The following is a 15,990-nucleotide window of genomic DNA, read 5'->3' on the forward strand; positions in this document are numbered from 1 at the left end:
CCATTTGGGCCTGACAGAGAGGACTTGACTCTTCGTATCCAGGCCTTCAAGTCATAGCCTCTTCCACCAGCCAAGTAAACGTGCTCAGAGCTTGCCACACACAGATATTTTTCAGCTTTAGGGACAGAAGAGCAGCCCCAACACATCCCATCTCCCCGCCCCAGGGCACAAAGCAAGCTGGAAATGTAATTGCTGTTGACCCTCATGTCCCCCTCAGCACGGGCAGCCCTGGCAGTGCAGAAACTACTGCAAGAAAATGCAAAACAAGGCAGTGTTGAGCAGAAAGCAGATTTTGCTTGGTGAAATTTTATTCACATGAACAGGGGCAGCATCAGTTTTAACAACCAAAACATATATTTCAGTGGGTATCATTCAGGTGGATCTTCTTTGGCTCAATCATCTGTAGAAAGCTCAACAGCTCCCCTTGCAAGGACTGCGATCTGGTTTTTGCAATTCAGATAGATGCTGCTCCCAGCTGCCTGAACAGCCAAAGGGCAGAGGTGTCAGGCAACATTGAACACTGAGACCCCAAAGAGAAGAAGATTTAAGAGAGAACAAACACAGGGGAAAAGCAGGTTTGAGAGGAAGTTGTCTGCAAGGGTAGTGGAAAACATGGTGATCACACAGGGATAAGTCCAACTCTTCATACAAATTGGTTGGAGCAAGCCTGTGTAAAGAGAATTTATGTGGCATGAAGAAAACAAGGTTGCCAAAACATGGAACATAATGAGGAAAAGAAAGTCAGTGGGAAATGAGATGGAAACAGCACACAAGAAGAAGAAACAGTACCCAGAACAGATCAGACCAGGATTAGTTTCACCCATTCTTAACTGCCATCTCATCAGTCCTGCACTGTTAAGCATTTCTATCCTCCGTGCCCTCTTGCAGATCTGTGAGATGAGCTGTGATGAGCTCTCTTCATTTAGAGAGCTGTGGTGTCCATCAGTTATTCAGGAAGAAAATATATCTTGGTTGTGAATATATAGAGATTGAACCAAACTATGTAATCTGGGACAAGGATCATCCCAAACCCTGAAATCTTTGGGGAGGGGTGGCTACATTCTGGTTCAGAGTTTCAGTTATAGTCCTTTTTCACAGGTCTGCTGAAGATCATTACAGCAGCATTCGGGTTGAGGCAGAATAAATGCAGTTGTAACTCAGTAATAATCATTCCTATGAGCAGCTTTTGCAAATCCGACTCTGTCATTCCCGCGGTCAAAAATGCAGTAAAAGGCAGACATAAAGACATCTCCTAAAATCCAGAGCGGGCCAGAGCGAGTGGTGATGTCAAGAGACTGAAAGCCACTCATGCAGAAGGTTTGGTCATCGATGGACTCCTGGAAGGGAAAGCACATTTCCTTGCAGTGTCTCTTCCAGCCCCGGCTCGGGAGCTGGGAGCCAGGAGCTGGGAGGATACGCACCTTCACGACGTATTGCTCTGCTGTCAGCTTGTACTCGTGGTGCCCGATGGTGAAGCTGATGTGGGGCAAGCTGGACAGTCTTCTGCAGTCTACAAGATACTGTGAGGAATGCACTGGTTGACATGCGATTGGTTTGACTTTTATGAGACACTGTCTTTTGCATTCGAGCTTTTTGCTGCAGCCGATAGTGAATTTACCACAGAGAAACAACATCAGTCTGACTTACAGCCCAACACTGCCCTCCAGCTTTGCAGGTCTCACACTGGGTCAAACCAGTCTATCAGCCCAGATCACCTGTCCCAGTGCCCTGGGGACTTAGGGAAGATGAAAATCATTGCAGGCTCCAGAGGGGTAAAGGGATACTCTGATGTTCTCCCTTACAATTTGAAAGCAAAACCAAGCTGGTGAGCCCCAGTGAAGAAGAAATAAGCAAGGTCTGCTGAGCAAAACTCCTCCAATGCCCTGGCTGGGACTGGATCCCATGTACTCTCTCCAGTAACATCATAGTTTTAGGGAAAAAAAAAGACCTATCCAAAAAGCCTATGAGGAACACAGGACTTTATACTTTACTGTGCCCTGGAGTGAGATTTAAAGAACAGAATAAGAAGAATTAAACTCTGACATGTCCATTAATTTCTATAAATAATACATTCACTTACAGTAACACAGCAGATTGTTTCCTGGCCTCTCTAGCTATTTTATGAAACAACTGGCACTGCAGAATGCTCCAAGCCCCAGAGGGATCTTTGCTGCAAACTGTATAGTTTAAAGTCCTTGTTTTAGGGGCTTCCTATAAGGAAGAGTCTACTTTTATTTTTGTTGTTAAGTCTGCTTAATGAAAACTGAGACCAAAATCTTTTGTATACCTAGCAGGTGTCATACCATTAGAACAAAAGAAACCATGGGATACACAGGATAAGGGTAACGGAGCCAATATAATGGTTTGAAGGATATGAAAAGCAAGACATAATTCATTTACATAGCTAGTACATCCAGAGCAAATTAATCCTTGCTGGAAAGAGATAAAAGTTCTGGTAAAATCATTGACAGATGCACCCACTTACACCAGGATACATTTGAGCCAGTATACTTAGCCTGTCTGTCGTTGCCACAAAAACAGTCACATAAAGTATTGCTTTCGGGTTCCTTTTTGCAGAATCTGAGATGCCAGCTGAGTGCTACTACTTCAGCATTGGAGTAGATAACTGTATACAGAAAGGACCTGTTTCTTTTTTATATTATATTAATATAACTACTTTGGAAATACGTATTTTATCTATATCCATGAGTATGTACAATTATAACTTGTTATCAAAACAAACTGTTCAACATGCATCTGAAAATTTGAATGGAAACAAAATGTAACATTTAATTGAAAAAGGAGTCAGAAGCCTCATAAGTTACACTGAAGTAATTCCAGGTCTTCCTCTTTCAAAGGGAGGCAGATTAAAAGCTTACTTTCTCTCTGATCTTTGCCTGGATCACTGGGCAAAAGTAACACTCTTAATTTTCTCCAAAGTACAATTTTGAGTCAGCAAAGTTAACAAGAACTGCACATCCTGGAGCCACGGTAAGGTAGTATTAGCTGTGGGAGTCAGCAAAAGACCAGCAATAATGCACTGCAAAAATAAGCTGTCCCCTCCCTGGAGATGGGTCAGTTTAGTCATCTCAGGCTCATTATCTCAGTGCTTCAGGTATTGCCAGGGATTGGAAAATTAACACCAAGAGGATACGAAGGGCAGCACAGAGACATCCCTGATGACCAGCCCCACCTCGAGCACCTCAGCTCATGCAACACCCCCAGGAAGGGGTGTGGGGAGCCAAGGACTGCAGGTGTGGGTCTTTTCTGACTTTTCTGATCCATTGCTTCAGTTATTTTCCACCCTATAAGCTCTTTGCACCAAATACCAGTTTCTCTTCTTCTCTGTCTGTTTTCTGGCTGCATAGTGCTTACCTCTCCAGTATGTGACGGACTTGCCCCAATATACTCCTGGAGTTTCCTGATTTGTGAAGAGGGGCCGGTGATGAGAGAAGTGCCTGAATCAACGATGGCTTCACAACCGTGGGAGCAAAATGCCACCCGGCCCTGGATTTTGATACTGCAAGTGAAAAAAAAAAAAAAGCATCTTTAAACAAATCGTGACTGTCACACTGTGACTGAAGCAACACGTCATTGCCTGCTGAAGTACAGCCTGCAGTTAAAACCAGTTACCAAGACTTCCCAATCTTAAAAGTCAAGAATGTCTTTAAAGGAAAAGTAATGAAAGGAAGCAGCATTAGGAAGACTTCTCATTTGTGGGCCCACTTCTCTCTCTCTGGATTCCTGCAGCCCCAACCTGCTGCCTGCTGACAAACTTGTCCCCACCCAAGATGAGGTGTGTATCCTCGTGGTTTTTATGAGGCACAAACAAAGGGGACACCGACTGCTTTGACCAAGGTTAAGAGGAAAGATTAGAACAGGACCTGGAACTGGATTCAGTTCCCTGATTCGCCACTTCACTGAATAGTCCACCAAGAGTCAATTTGGACATCGGTGAATCATTTTAAAACATTTAAAATTGCTCTCCCAGAAACCAGCTACCCACGTCACAGCAGATTTGGAGAGCTGGTAATCCTCAGACCCACCCTGGCAAGCCCCCTCTTTGAGGGCCTCAAAGGTGAAAGACTGCAGCCAAGTCCTCCTGCATCTGTATTGCTGGGTGGTTTTGCCTCCACATGCTTTACCTGGGAAGGTGAATTTCACCACATATTTCACACATACATACATACTTGTTAAGATGTATTTGCCAGTAGCTTTTCTCGGTGACTGGGACCCAGTGAATCGAGCCTTTGTAGAGGGAGTGGTCTATCCCCCCCAGGATCAGCTCACCGCCGTTCTCAGTGTCATCTCCTCTGGAAGCAGAACACGTTAGCAGAGACATGGCAGTATGTCAGCGTACACCGACAAGATTACACTTAGAAAGCAAAGGACAAACCACAGACCTTTCTAAATTCAGATATGGATGTCTGAACCTGATTATTTCTGGATTATGACTGAATAGATCCCAGTCGGAGCCTCCAAGCAATCTCAAAACAGTTACTGCAGGCTGCCAAGGGCTGAAGGCAGGCACTAGGAGCAGGTTGAGCCAGTTACTGCTCTCACCTCAGAATAAACTCCAGATAAATTGGTGGAGTTACAGCTAGGTTCAGATTAGGGAACACTTCTCTTCTGAAATGTGGCCACTTGGGTGTAGCACTGCATTTCTCTTCATCTCCACTGGCAATAAGGAAACCTCCAGCAGCTCAGGACTCCTGCAAGTCTGAGCTGGGAACTTTTCTTTTGTCTATGGCCAGCTCCAGCAAGAACTATCTGTCCAAAAATTGACGATCCCCTCCCAACAGAGTTTTCTCTTTCATTCTTTTTTTTTTTTTTTTTTTTTTCCAGAGGAAAATTGGAACATAAATAAATAAATAAATAAAGAGGAAAATAGGGGAAATTACTTCCTGGAATGGAAGATCTATACAGCTGCACTGTTGTCTCCATCAACAACCCAAGTACTTTTGCTTCGTGTTGGGCACTGTCACTTGTAAGACTGACCTTTTCAGATAGAAGGAGAAGACCGGCTCCTCCACCAGCTTCTGGTTCATGATGCTGTCAAACACGGGCAGAGCATTGCCCACTGCTAAGGAGGGGTATCCCAAGCCCAGCACACCATCGAAGTGGGCAAGGGCAAAGGTTGTTCCTGGCTCAAACACGGACTCGCCAAAGTCCTGCCCCTTGATGGAGATGTTACTGATCTGTCCAGCATGAAAAAAAGAACAAGTGGAAGTAAGGGCACCATCAGTTCCAAGAAATTAGACACGTTTCAGAACCATTTTGATTAATTCAGTACGTTTATTATAGGCAGTGCAGAGAGCCTGAGCAGCCCGGTGTTGCTGTGCTGGCTGGCACCCCTCCTGGCTGGATGCTCACCTGCAGCGTGTCCTTGGCAGCGATGCCCAGCAGCTCTCCGGTGCCGTACTGCAAGGAGAAGGCTTCCCCGCCGTGCTCATACGAGTCCGACAGAAAGGACTTGAATTTCTGGTGCACCCCTGCACAGAACAGACGATACCTGTGCCCCGAGGGAAGGTCCTGGACCCACTCCCCTGTACAGAACTGGCCGAGATGCAGGCGAGGCAGATTTGGCTTTTTTATAAGGAAGCCATCGACAGAGGCACCTGTCCCCCCGCAGACAAACAGAATACCTTGTTTGGGTGGTTATCTTTTTTTTATTTTGGCTTTTAAATGGAAGCAGGAAATCCAAACAAAACTTCACTTTCCTGCAGCTCTCTCTTCCTCTCCCCCATTTATTTTCACACCTTTAACGTGTGGTGCAGAGGGAGGCCGGACAGCAGCAGCACAGGAGCAAGCTGGCGGGGCGAGGGCAGCCTTCGGAGCTGTCCCAGATCCTCCCCTCCCAAACTCCTGACAATTTCAGAGCACAACCTTTTGGATTTTTTCCAAATTTTGCTCACGGGTGGCACAAATAGGAAAACAAGTAAATGGATTGCCAGTTAGGTCTGTGCTTGGCTGTGGCCAATCTACCCAGGACACGAGGAGCGCAAGGGATGGTAAAAGGTTTTCTTACTGCACGCTTCGCTGATGCAATAGGCGGAAGGGACCCAAAAATTGGACGAGCCGGTGTCAAACACCACGGTGAACCTCTGAGGCGGCGTGCCCACGCTCACAACTCCATAATACTGCGCCTGGGGGGGGGACAAAGTGGTCAGCCCCACTCTGTCCCCCCAGCTGCTGCTGCTGAGGAGCAGGCGGGCCCTGGCACACGGTGCAGCACCTCCTTGAGCTCTGCAGTGCAAGTTCAGCTAAACGCGAGTACACACCACCTCTGCCAGGAGGGAAATCATTTCTGGCTCTGGCTTTCACTTTTCAAGTGAAAAATGAACTCTATTCCACAGACTGGATCTGATGTAGTGAGCAAAGTTCATCCAGAGGATAAAGGAACCACTGACCGCCCTTGGACATCAGCTGAAGATAATCTGTGGACACGTGAATGCTGAAGTGACGAGCTTATCAACATCCAGCCTGCAAGTGTCTAAGTGCCCATATCTGGCCATGAAAGAGCACTTCAGCGTTAAGAGACCTATTTTTAGGAAGAAGCATTTCTGGAATTCATAGGGAGATAGAAAAGCACTACCCAGTGCCAAGTCGTTTGTAGCGATACAAATATTTGAATATGTATCTTCAAGTGCATGCTTGTTAATTAATACACTGAATATAGTTTCTGACCCCAGAGTTTACATGAATGAGATAACCATAATGCAAGCATGTGTAACAGAATATCCAGCTATAGAGCAGGATGCTATTCCTCACTATATCAAACATTTATTGATTAATCTGTTAAGTAAAACAGCACTATGTCACTTTGGTCAAAAAAAAAAACAACAAAAGACAAACATCCCACACAAAACTGTTACTGATGCTAGCTCGATATGCTGGGGAAGTGGATTTTGTTCTGTTATTTTGATATTTAATCCCTCTTTGACAAGTCTAAGAACAGGCTGAAATTTGTTAGTCTCCTTCGTTCTTCTTCACTTGTATCTCTAGGTCATCGTGACTTATTTATTAATGAGCCTCAAGTGTCAGAAAGTTCTTTCTAAATATTTTGCCTTCCCGTCACTGTCCACAGGATGGACAAATGGACAAAATGTTAAAGCCAGGAAAGACAGCTTACAAAATGGTTGACCTATTGACTTGCCTGTGTGAGATCCAAAGAAACTCATGTCTTTCTTTTCTCAGTGTAGAGATCTAGGTCGGTCTCAAATCCTTAACATATATTAAGCTGAGAAGATAAAGCAGAACAATAAAATCTCTACTTGGGTCTTTGTTATCACTGATTTATGGCTCCATGTGATCAAATAAATGAGATTTGGGGGATATTTTATAAAATGAAAAGATCCAAGTTTCTGATAAATAGAATGCAGCTAAATCAGATTCTCCTACTAAAAACCCAATCCTGAACTAAGACTGTTAGAGGGAAACCTTCCACATTTGTTTGGAGACCCGCTGGAGACCAATAGAGATCTATTCAAAGATTAAACTCGGCAGAGGACAACCACTGCTAGATTACATCAGCTTTCTGCTCAGGTCCCATGCTAACCTAGATCTACCTATTTTGTATTTTGCAAAGTAGTACGCTATTTTTTGATGGTCTAGGATTTAAAATGAGCCTCCCATCTCAAGTTTTATAATTTCTTTGAGAGCCTTGATTTCAAATGTGCTGGGGGAAAAAAATCTGCCTTAACAGAACAGAGTTCGTATGATTGCATTACCATAACCATACTTACATTCATGTAATCATACAGCCTTTCTGAAGCGGTTCCTACCGATAGAGTAATATCTGCAGGGAAGCAATGCAGGTACCTCCGAGCAAAAATATCGGGGTGGTGATCCCGCCAGAATTCTTCTAATTCTCCCTTTTCTTTAAGTTGTTTCTTGATAGATTTGAATCGAATGAGCGGGACTCTATGCAAATAAAAGAAATACACAAAGTCTAACTGGATCTCCTTTCTAGAGTTCTCATACACTATTTTTCTTCAGTATCTTTTCAGAGACCTTGGGTCACCCCGGGCAGCCACCTGAGACACGAGGCGCAAGCTCTTACCGTTCCACGGCCACGACAAAGGGGATGTAAACCACCGCCAGCAGTATCACCCTCATGTCTTCAGCTGGCTCCGAGTCCAATGACACTCATTTACTTGGAATTCTCTTTTTTATACCTCATCGCTAGCAGAGGGCTGTTCGCCAGGTCAATCAATTACAGGAGGTCATAGCTTTGGCAGCAAGTTGATGAATTTGTTCTCAGAGCGACTGCTGGATTGTGTAAATATTGGTGCTCAGCGAAGCTGGGCACTGATAACCAGGGCACAGTCTAGACCAAAAATACATTTCGCTAACAATCATTAGTTTCTTTCACATAAATATAATAAACAGGGGAAGTTTGGCCCCTGCTAGCATGGGAAATAGTGTAAGCTGCTTTTCAAGCTTGCTTTAGTGATGCTTTAGTATCCCAGGAGTGTCCAAGGCATAGAAAGAGGACAAAATATATATGTGTTTCACTTTTACATGGAGACATTTCAACAGGACTGAGCACATGGACATTTGGTCCGGTTGTAACAAGCCAACCCCTAACAACTGAAGATTAATTCTCCGTTTATGTGTGAGTTCTGGTCTGAACTAAGTGTGATTACCACCCAAAAAAATAACAAAAAACTTCTTCTAAGTAAAAAAGATGACAGCCTGCAACACACAATAATAAACAGCCAGTGTTTTTCTCCCATCACACAGCTGCTAAAGCTGATTCTAGCTGAGGCTCTGCTGTGCACGTTTCAGCAGGATGTTTGGAAGCACTCGCTCGGGTCGATTTACCCAAGAGTTTCCTGAGGTTCACCGTTCCCACCCCTGCCTGGCATCTGGGTTCATGTCAGGCTGTCAGAAAAGTAATGGTGTCAAAAAGAGACTGAGCTGACAGGTGGCAAAGCAAAGCCCGTTAGCCTATCAAGTAATTCTTAGCAGATAATAAAGACATTTTTAAAACATTGTTCCTTCAAGCCCCTTGACTTACTATGTCAAATTGACAAAAGAGAGGCATGAGAGCCTTAAAATTAATAAATGTAGATCTCACTTTGTTAGTTCCTATGGATTTTAAAATACATGTTTTGCTTTTTCAAACTTACCTCCAAAATTGTAAGGGCTACAAAAGACATTCTCAGCAAAGGCTGAGCTGGGCATAGCCCCACAGCTGTGTGCAGGGCTTTGGCTCTGAGAAAGCAGAAAGATTTTTATTCTAATATTTGGTATAAAATAAAAAGAAAAAAAAATCTCAAAAATGCAGTAGTAACACACAACTTTTATATTGATTTATATTTGATGTTTCCGAAGTGTCTAGCTTTGATCAGGGTCCTCTGTTGTTTCTGGACTTAGCCATTTTACAAAATTTTTCAACAAACAGCTGTGCTTTCTGTCCAGCAGCCATCCCAGCCACTGGGCTACGGGACCTTCGTCTTTCAAATGAGAAAAGTGAGTGAAGATCTGCACAGAGCAAGAGATGTGGCCATCAGTGAGCCTTCAGAAAGCAGCAGCATTTCTGAAGAAACCCACAGAAACCCCTCTGTGAAGCAGAGCTGATGTCGTGCCCTCTGGTACGGCACTGTCACTTTGACAAGAGCAAGGCAACGTCTGTGCTGAGCGCCTTTATCGCTTGAACTTTTCCTCAAATGCCACAAATGCTTCTGGGAAGTCATTAATACTCGTGTTGTAGGGCATTAAGAGTGACTCTGAAGACATGAAGTGACTTTCAAAATACTGCTCTGGGTCTGCAGAGGGGACTGTCTCTGCCTCATGTCCTCCACAAAGTCACTAATTCTCAGAAGGATCAAGAGTGTTCATTTTATTGCAAATGTAGGCCTTTATTATCCCACAACATGAAGGTTATTTTTCCCCAAGTACACTGATCTCACAGCGTGTTCCAAACAGGCTTTCATTTAGCCAACAGAGGTACAAAATGCAGCAACAAAAGGTCATCGTGACTTTTTTTGATAAACTGGAATAATGATTAAACAACAATGCAGAGGATACCTAAGAAATAACTTCCCAGAGCTTAAAAGGTTCATTCAGTAGAAATAATTCAAGTAGGAAAACAAAACAAAACATATATATGTGTGTTTATAGACATAAGGTATATTGCAAAGTTGTTTCTCTATATAGGGGTTATTAAGAAAAATATATCTAAACTACATTATTAACATCCTTTTACCTAGAGTTTTATGCTGTTGTGATCAGCAGAATATCTGAAGGGATTTGTCTTTGTTGGGGGTGTAAATTTTATCATTCAGCCCTTTTTATTTCTGCCACGTGCATTTGCTCCTCCACACCTGCAGCAGAGCAGGCAGCCTTCTTCAGCAGGCACCGTGGCCTCTTAGGAATGGCAGAAAAGCCAAAATCCAGCTGAGGGCCATAAGACTGTTCTCTGAAGTGAGAGCACATCCCGGGGTAACTGCCTGGGGAAGGAGGCCCTGCGAAAAGCTGACGTGGGACGTGCCCCATGGCAGGCCTCTGCAGGAGCACAGTGCTGGAGCAGTGAGGCCTGCTGGCTGCAGATGGGCACTCAGAGCTGGGCAGCACCTCCCACCCCCGTAGTGAGAGGATTTTCAACACCACCCTTCCACAGCAAGGCAACTTGCTGCAACGTGTCCTTATTCTCCAGGCTTGACGCGCTGCCCAGCTTCCCTGTGCTGTTTTACAGGCCTCAGGTTGCAGTGCTCGCTGTTCTCCATCCCACTGCTACGCTGGTCCCCACCTGCCCTCTCTGTCGCTCTCCTCCCCCTGTAAATCGTCCGTACGCTTCACGCCATCACATCTGCATGGCACACATACTAGAAAACATCCTACAGCTTGTACCCAATTCATATTTAAGAGCTGTTTTACATTTAAAAGTGAGTGATTGGCGAGCTCTGCATCATCAGATTTGACCAGAGATCATGAGGCCACCTTAACTGTTTGATATTGTCTTTTTTCTCAATCTTCTGTTTGTTCTGCATTTTGTTGTTCCAAGAATACCATGTATTTTGACTGTGCAGCACCCCTGGAAAGTGACTGCAGATTGCTTGAAGAAAATATCCTCCCTAAGTTATAGTAAGTGTGGACAAATGGCAGCAATAAGCTGCAGATACCAAAGATAACAGCCAGCTGCCAGAAAGGCTGCTTCAACATTAAGCACTGCCAGCTTTCAAATCCAAAGACCATGACATAGCCATGGCTGACACACTTGTGGGACAACCCACAAGAAAGCTTAAATCAACAGCAGCACAAGAGGTCGCAATACAAGAGGTGAGAAGGTTGCTCTGAAGAAACAAAAACGTTCCTTACCTGAATGGCACGTGTCTTGCCAAGAGTAAGGAGAACAGCTCACACAGCATAGTCACATCTAAATAGTTACCACTTGCAACATCATATTTCACAGAATCATAGAACCACAGAATGGTTTGGGTTGGAAGGGACCTTAAAGCCCACCCAGCTCCAACCCCCTGCCATGGGCAGGGACACCTCCCCCCAGACCAGGTTGCCCAAAGCCCCATCCAGCCTGGCCTTGAGCATCTCCAGGGATGGGGCATCCACAGCTGCTCTGGGAAGCCTGTGCCAGGGCCTCGCCACCCTCTAACTAAAGAATTTCTTTCTAAAATCTAATCTAATCTCCCCTCTTAGTTTAAAACTGTTCTCCCTTGTCTTACCACTATCTGTGCACGTAAAAAGTCACTCCATCTTTTTTATATCTTTTTTGAAGTATAAAAAGGCTGCAATGAAGTGTCCCTGGAGCCTTTTCTTCTCTAGGATGAACATCCTCAGCTACCTCAGCCTGTCTCTGTAGGAGAGGTGCTCCAGCCCTCTGAGCATTTTCATGGCCCTCCTAAGGGCTCACTCTAACAGGTCCACATCCACCTTGTGCTGGGGGTCCCACACCTGGACACAACACTCCATGTGCAGAGGGGGACAATCCCCTCCCTCACCCTGCTGGTCACCCCTCTGTAGATGCAGTCCAGGATGGAGCTGGCCTTGTGGGCTGCAAGCACACACTACTGGCTCATATTGAGCTTTTCATCACCTACAACCCCCAAGTCCTTTTCTGCAGGGCTGTTCTCAATGAGTTCCTCTCCCAGCCTTTATTCATGTCTGGGATTGCCCCAACCCAGGTGCAGCACCTTGCACTTGGCCTTGTTGAACCTCATTAGGTTCACATGGGCCCACTTCTCCAGCCTGCTCAGGCCCCTTTGGATGGCATCCCTTCCTTCTGGTGTATTGACTGCACCACTCAGCTTGGTGTCATCTGCAAACCTGCTGAGGGTGCACTCAATCCCACTGTCTATGTCATTGATAATGACATAAACATAAACAGCACTGGCCCCAAGACAGACTCCTGAGGGACACTGTTCATCACCGGCCTCCCCCCAGACATAGAGCCTTGACCCCTTCTCTCTGGGTGCAGCCATCCGGCGAATTCCTTATCCACTGAATGGTCCACCCTTCATATCCATATCTCTCCAATTTAGGTACAAGAATGTTGTGTGGGACCATGTCAAAGGCCTTACAGATGTCCAGGTAGATGACACCAGTCAGTCTGCCCTTATTGACTGATACCGTCTCTTCATCACAGAAGGCCACCAGCTAGGTCAGGCAGGATTTGCCCTTGGTGAAGCCATGCTGGCTGTCTCGGATCACCTCCATGGCTTGCATGTGCCTTGACACTGCTTCCAGGAGGATCTGTTCCATGACCTTCCCAGGCACAGAGGTGAGGCTCACCAGTCTGTAGTTCCCCGGATCCTCCTTTCTACCCTTTATAAAACTGGGAGTGATGGTTCCCTTTCTCCAGTCACTGGGGACAATTCTGGCTGTAATTAAATCCATGGCAGTTTCTCATCAGGTTTTAGTCTGGGGATTGCAGTAGCACAGTTGGAAGGTGTCAGAAGAGCAGCCTTGGCCAGCTGTGACAGTGAGTGTATTAAACTGGGATTCAGACAAGAAGCAAAACACAATCTAATGAAGAAGGCCCTACGCAGTTAAGGGTGCCGGAGGCTATAGTAAACACGGTTAAATTAGGAACATAAATACTGGAGCAGCTAAAGATAGCAGATTGCCAAGTATTTCTGTTAAAGGTTTGAGATAAGTACTGGGTGGCAAGTAACACTGTTAAATTATGTATTTGGCACCTTGCAAAGCAAAGCCATAAAAGTGTCACTCGTCTGGAAAGTCGGTCAAGTCTTGACAGGTATTTTAAACAACAATTAGATTACTGCTGACATCTCCCCTGAAAGTTTAATTAAAGCTAATCCTGTTAGTTTAAAAATTTGGTCTTCTAAGGTGTTTGCTTTCTCCAGCCAATCCTCACCACCAGCACTGGCTGCACAGACAGAGCAACCACAGCAAACCAAGAGGAGCAGGATTTCCATCAAAGCAAGAGTTTCAGGCAAAATTGACATGCAGGAAGAGGGGAGATGGGGATGTTTTCTGGGAGAGCCAAGTGGGCCTGAGCGTGTGTGTGAGGCAGGGAGAGAGACCTGCGCTCGCAGCCATCATGTCCGTAATCCCCATCACTGAACACTCATTCAGTTATCAGAAACATTTCAGAGCCCTTGAGATTAATGCCTGGTGCCATGTAAACAGAGCCTTATATTGGGAAGACAGAGTTACCAGCAGGCCAGTGCACAGCAGCAGGAAACCAAGGCTGGCCTCGTCCCTCACGGCCCCGTCAGTCTCTGCACAAAGAAGGTCCCAGGATGGGCAACAGCCTGAAAGCCATAGTTGCTTTTGTGCCCTCCGACGAGTGCCAGAAGTACCTCCTGGAAGACCTGGAGGAGATGCCAGTGGACAAGATGGTGGATCTGAGCGGCAGACAGCTGAGGAGGCTGCCTCTGCACATCTGCTCCTTCAGGGAGCTGGTCAAACTGTACCTGAGCGACAACAACCTGAACCACCTCCCTCCTGAGCTGGAGCAGTTGCAGAACCTCCAGATCCTGGCGCTGGACTTCAACAACTTCAAGGCGCTGCCGCTGGTGGTGTGCACGCTGAAGCAGCTGTGCATCCTCTACCTGGGCAACAACAAGCTCTGCAGCCTGCCCCTCGAGCTCCGGCTCCTGCAGAACCTCAAGACCCTCTGGATCGAGTCCAACTGCCTGCAGCACCTGCCCGAGGTGGTGTGCGAGCTCAGCCTGCTCAAGACCCTGCACGCCGGCTCCAACGCGCTGCGCACGCTCCCCGCCCAGCTGCGGGGCCTGCAGGAGCTGCGCACCATCTGGCTCTCGGGCAACCTGCTGTCCGAGTTCCCCCCCGTGCTCCTGCACATGCCTTTCCTGGAGGTGATCGACGTGGATCGCAACGCCATCCGCTTCTTCCCCAGCCTGGCCCACCTCCCCGGCCTGAAGCTGGTGATCTATGACCACAACCCCTGCAGGAACGCGCCCAAAGTGGCCAAAGGGGTGCGCAGGGTGGGGAGGTGGTCGGAGGAGAGCCCCGAGCCCCGCAAGCGGTCTGGGGCGGTGATAGAAATCACGCTTGATGAGAGACCATCGCCACCTCTCACTGACAAGCCTGAGCCTGAAGCCGAGTCGTGATGCTGCTCAGCTGCCTCCACCAGCAGAGGTGGCAGCACCCATGGCGCTGCCCAGGCTCTCCCCTTCGAGAGGGCATCGTGCCGCCTGGTAAGGCTCAGGGTAGGTGCACCTGTTCAGAGCAAAACGCTCTTCTACAGCCACCCTCTTCTGCACGCTCTCCAGAGCGAAGACTTCTCCCTCTCCCCCTCTGCAAGGACTGCTCAGAGCTGGCAGCAGGGTTTATGTTTCCCACAGTGAGTTAATCTCCACCCACAGGAACCCTTTGGGCTCGCCTTCCCTCCTTCCCCCTTGCTGAGGTGTCCGAGCCCAGCTGGAAGCCGCCATGCACGGTGACGATCGCTGCTGGGAGCTGCAGCTTTAAAGTAACCCACAGCACTTGTCTCAGTGACTTGTTTGAAAGGCAGCAGCTCGAGGGTTTCCCTGCCCATCTCGTGGTACATGGCAGCAGAGCCCTGGATGCGCTATCAAGGAAGCAACGCATATCGGTGAACTCTCCTCCTACAGCTGCTGTCTTCTTCCTGGAAAATTTGTGACCGCTCTGGTTTTGTTATTGCTAATTACCATTTCAAATGACAGTGAGGAAAGATACGTGCTTTTTTTTATTTTTTTTTTTTCTGCTAGGTCTTACGTAGCCAACCACACTGCCGGTAAGGGCAGCTGTACATGCTGAGTTTTGATGCGGTAGCAGAAAACCCTGACTGACATGGGAGAGCCACAATCATTGCAGAGGTAACGTGCACGAAGGAAACCTAAGGCTGGGAGCCTGCGTCTTCAGACTTACACAGAAACTGAAGTTGAGGCAAACATTACCCGATGAACTCCAGCAGGGTGCTGCTGTAGCTTGCAAACCTCAGATCTGTTCGGATTTCCTTGGAAAGGCACTGAACGTTTAAGAACGCTTTAATGGTGTAGCACAGAATAGAAACCTGGCTCAAAGTGACTTTACATTTTTAGCTTTTCATTCCGTAGCGCTGAGCGCGGGGTTTGGTGGAAGGCAGCTTTTTAGAGAAGGGTGGGGAGCCCTCGGTGGCACAGCGCAGCCACTTCCCCCTCTCTCCTGCTTGTCAAGTGGGACTGTCTTTCCAGCAGGCATGCAGAAGTGACAGTTCCCATAAAAGGTTTGAGTCGATGCCAGTTTGTGACTGCTCAGTGTCATTTACATTCTTGGAAAATTCTCTGGAAATATATAGGCTCCGTGAGCGCTGGCTGCCTTGTTAAATGAAATGCGCACTTGGATCTGGCTGGTACCCGCTACATTCATTAAATTAAATAAAGTGTTCTGGATTCTCACTGAGCTAAATTGTCTTTCTTTGGAAATAACTTGCCAAGCTCTTTATCTAAGCTTTTTCCAACGATTTCTTTCCACAAAGGAAATCATTCAACAGGATGGGAATTTGGGGCTTTCTTAACATCAGCATTCAGTGTTTCA

General features: G+C 46.6%; 2 protein-coding genes across 2 annotated transcripts; one reads left to right on the forward strand and one right to left on the reverse strand.

Moving 5' to 3' along the window:
- Positions 1 to 1,157: 1,157 nt before the first annotated feature.
- Positions 1,158 to 8,118, reverse strand: LOC311219586 (cathepsin E-like; the record flags this gene model as incomplete). Its single annotated transcript, XM_084302779.1, has 9 exons — positions 1,158 to 1,337; positions 1,422 to 1,520; positions 3,376 to 3,520; positions 4,191 to 4,313; positions 4,999 to 5,198; positions 5,374 to 5,492; positions 6,029 to 6,146; positions 7,746 to 7,923; positions 8,063 to 8,118. 9 exons carry the CDS (start codon positions 8,116 to 8,118, stop codon positions 1,158 to 1,160), a joined length of 1,218 nt encoding a protein of 405 aa, XP_084158905.1.
- A 5,609-nt stretch (positions 8,119 to 13,727) lies between these two features.
- Positions 13,728 to 14,561, forward strand: LRRC10 (leucine rich repeat containing 10; the record flags this gene model as incomplete). The annotated part of the gene is made up of 1 exon (XM_084306083.1): positions 13,728 to 14,561. The coding sequence occupies one exon, from the start codon at positions 13,728 to 13,730 to the stop codon at positions 14,559 to 14,561; it is 834 nt and encodes a 277-aa protein (XP_084162209.1).
- Between the last annotated feature and the right edge of the window lie 1,429 nt (positions 14,562 to 15,990).

This window comes from Netta rufina (genome assembly GCF_964035555.1).
Source record: "Netta rufina genome assembly, chromosome: 1".
In the NCBI taxonomy this organism is placed as follows: domain Eukaryota; kingdom Metazoa; phylum Chordata; class Aves; order Anseriformes; family Anatidae; genus Netta; species Netta rufina.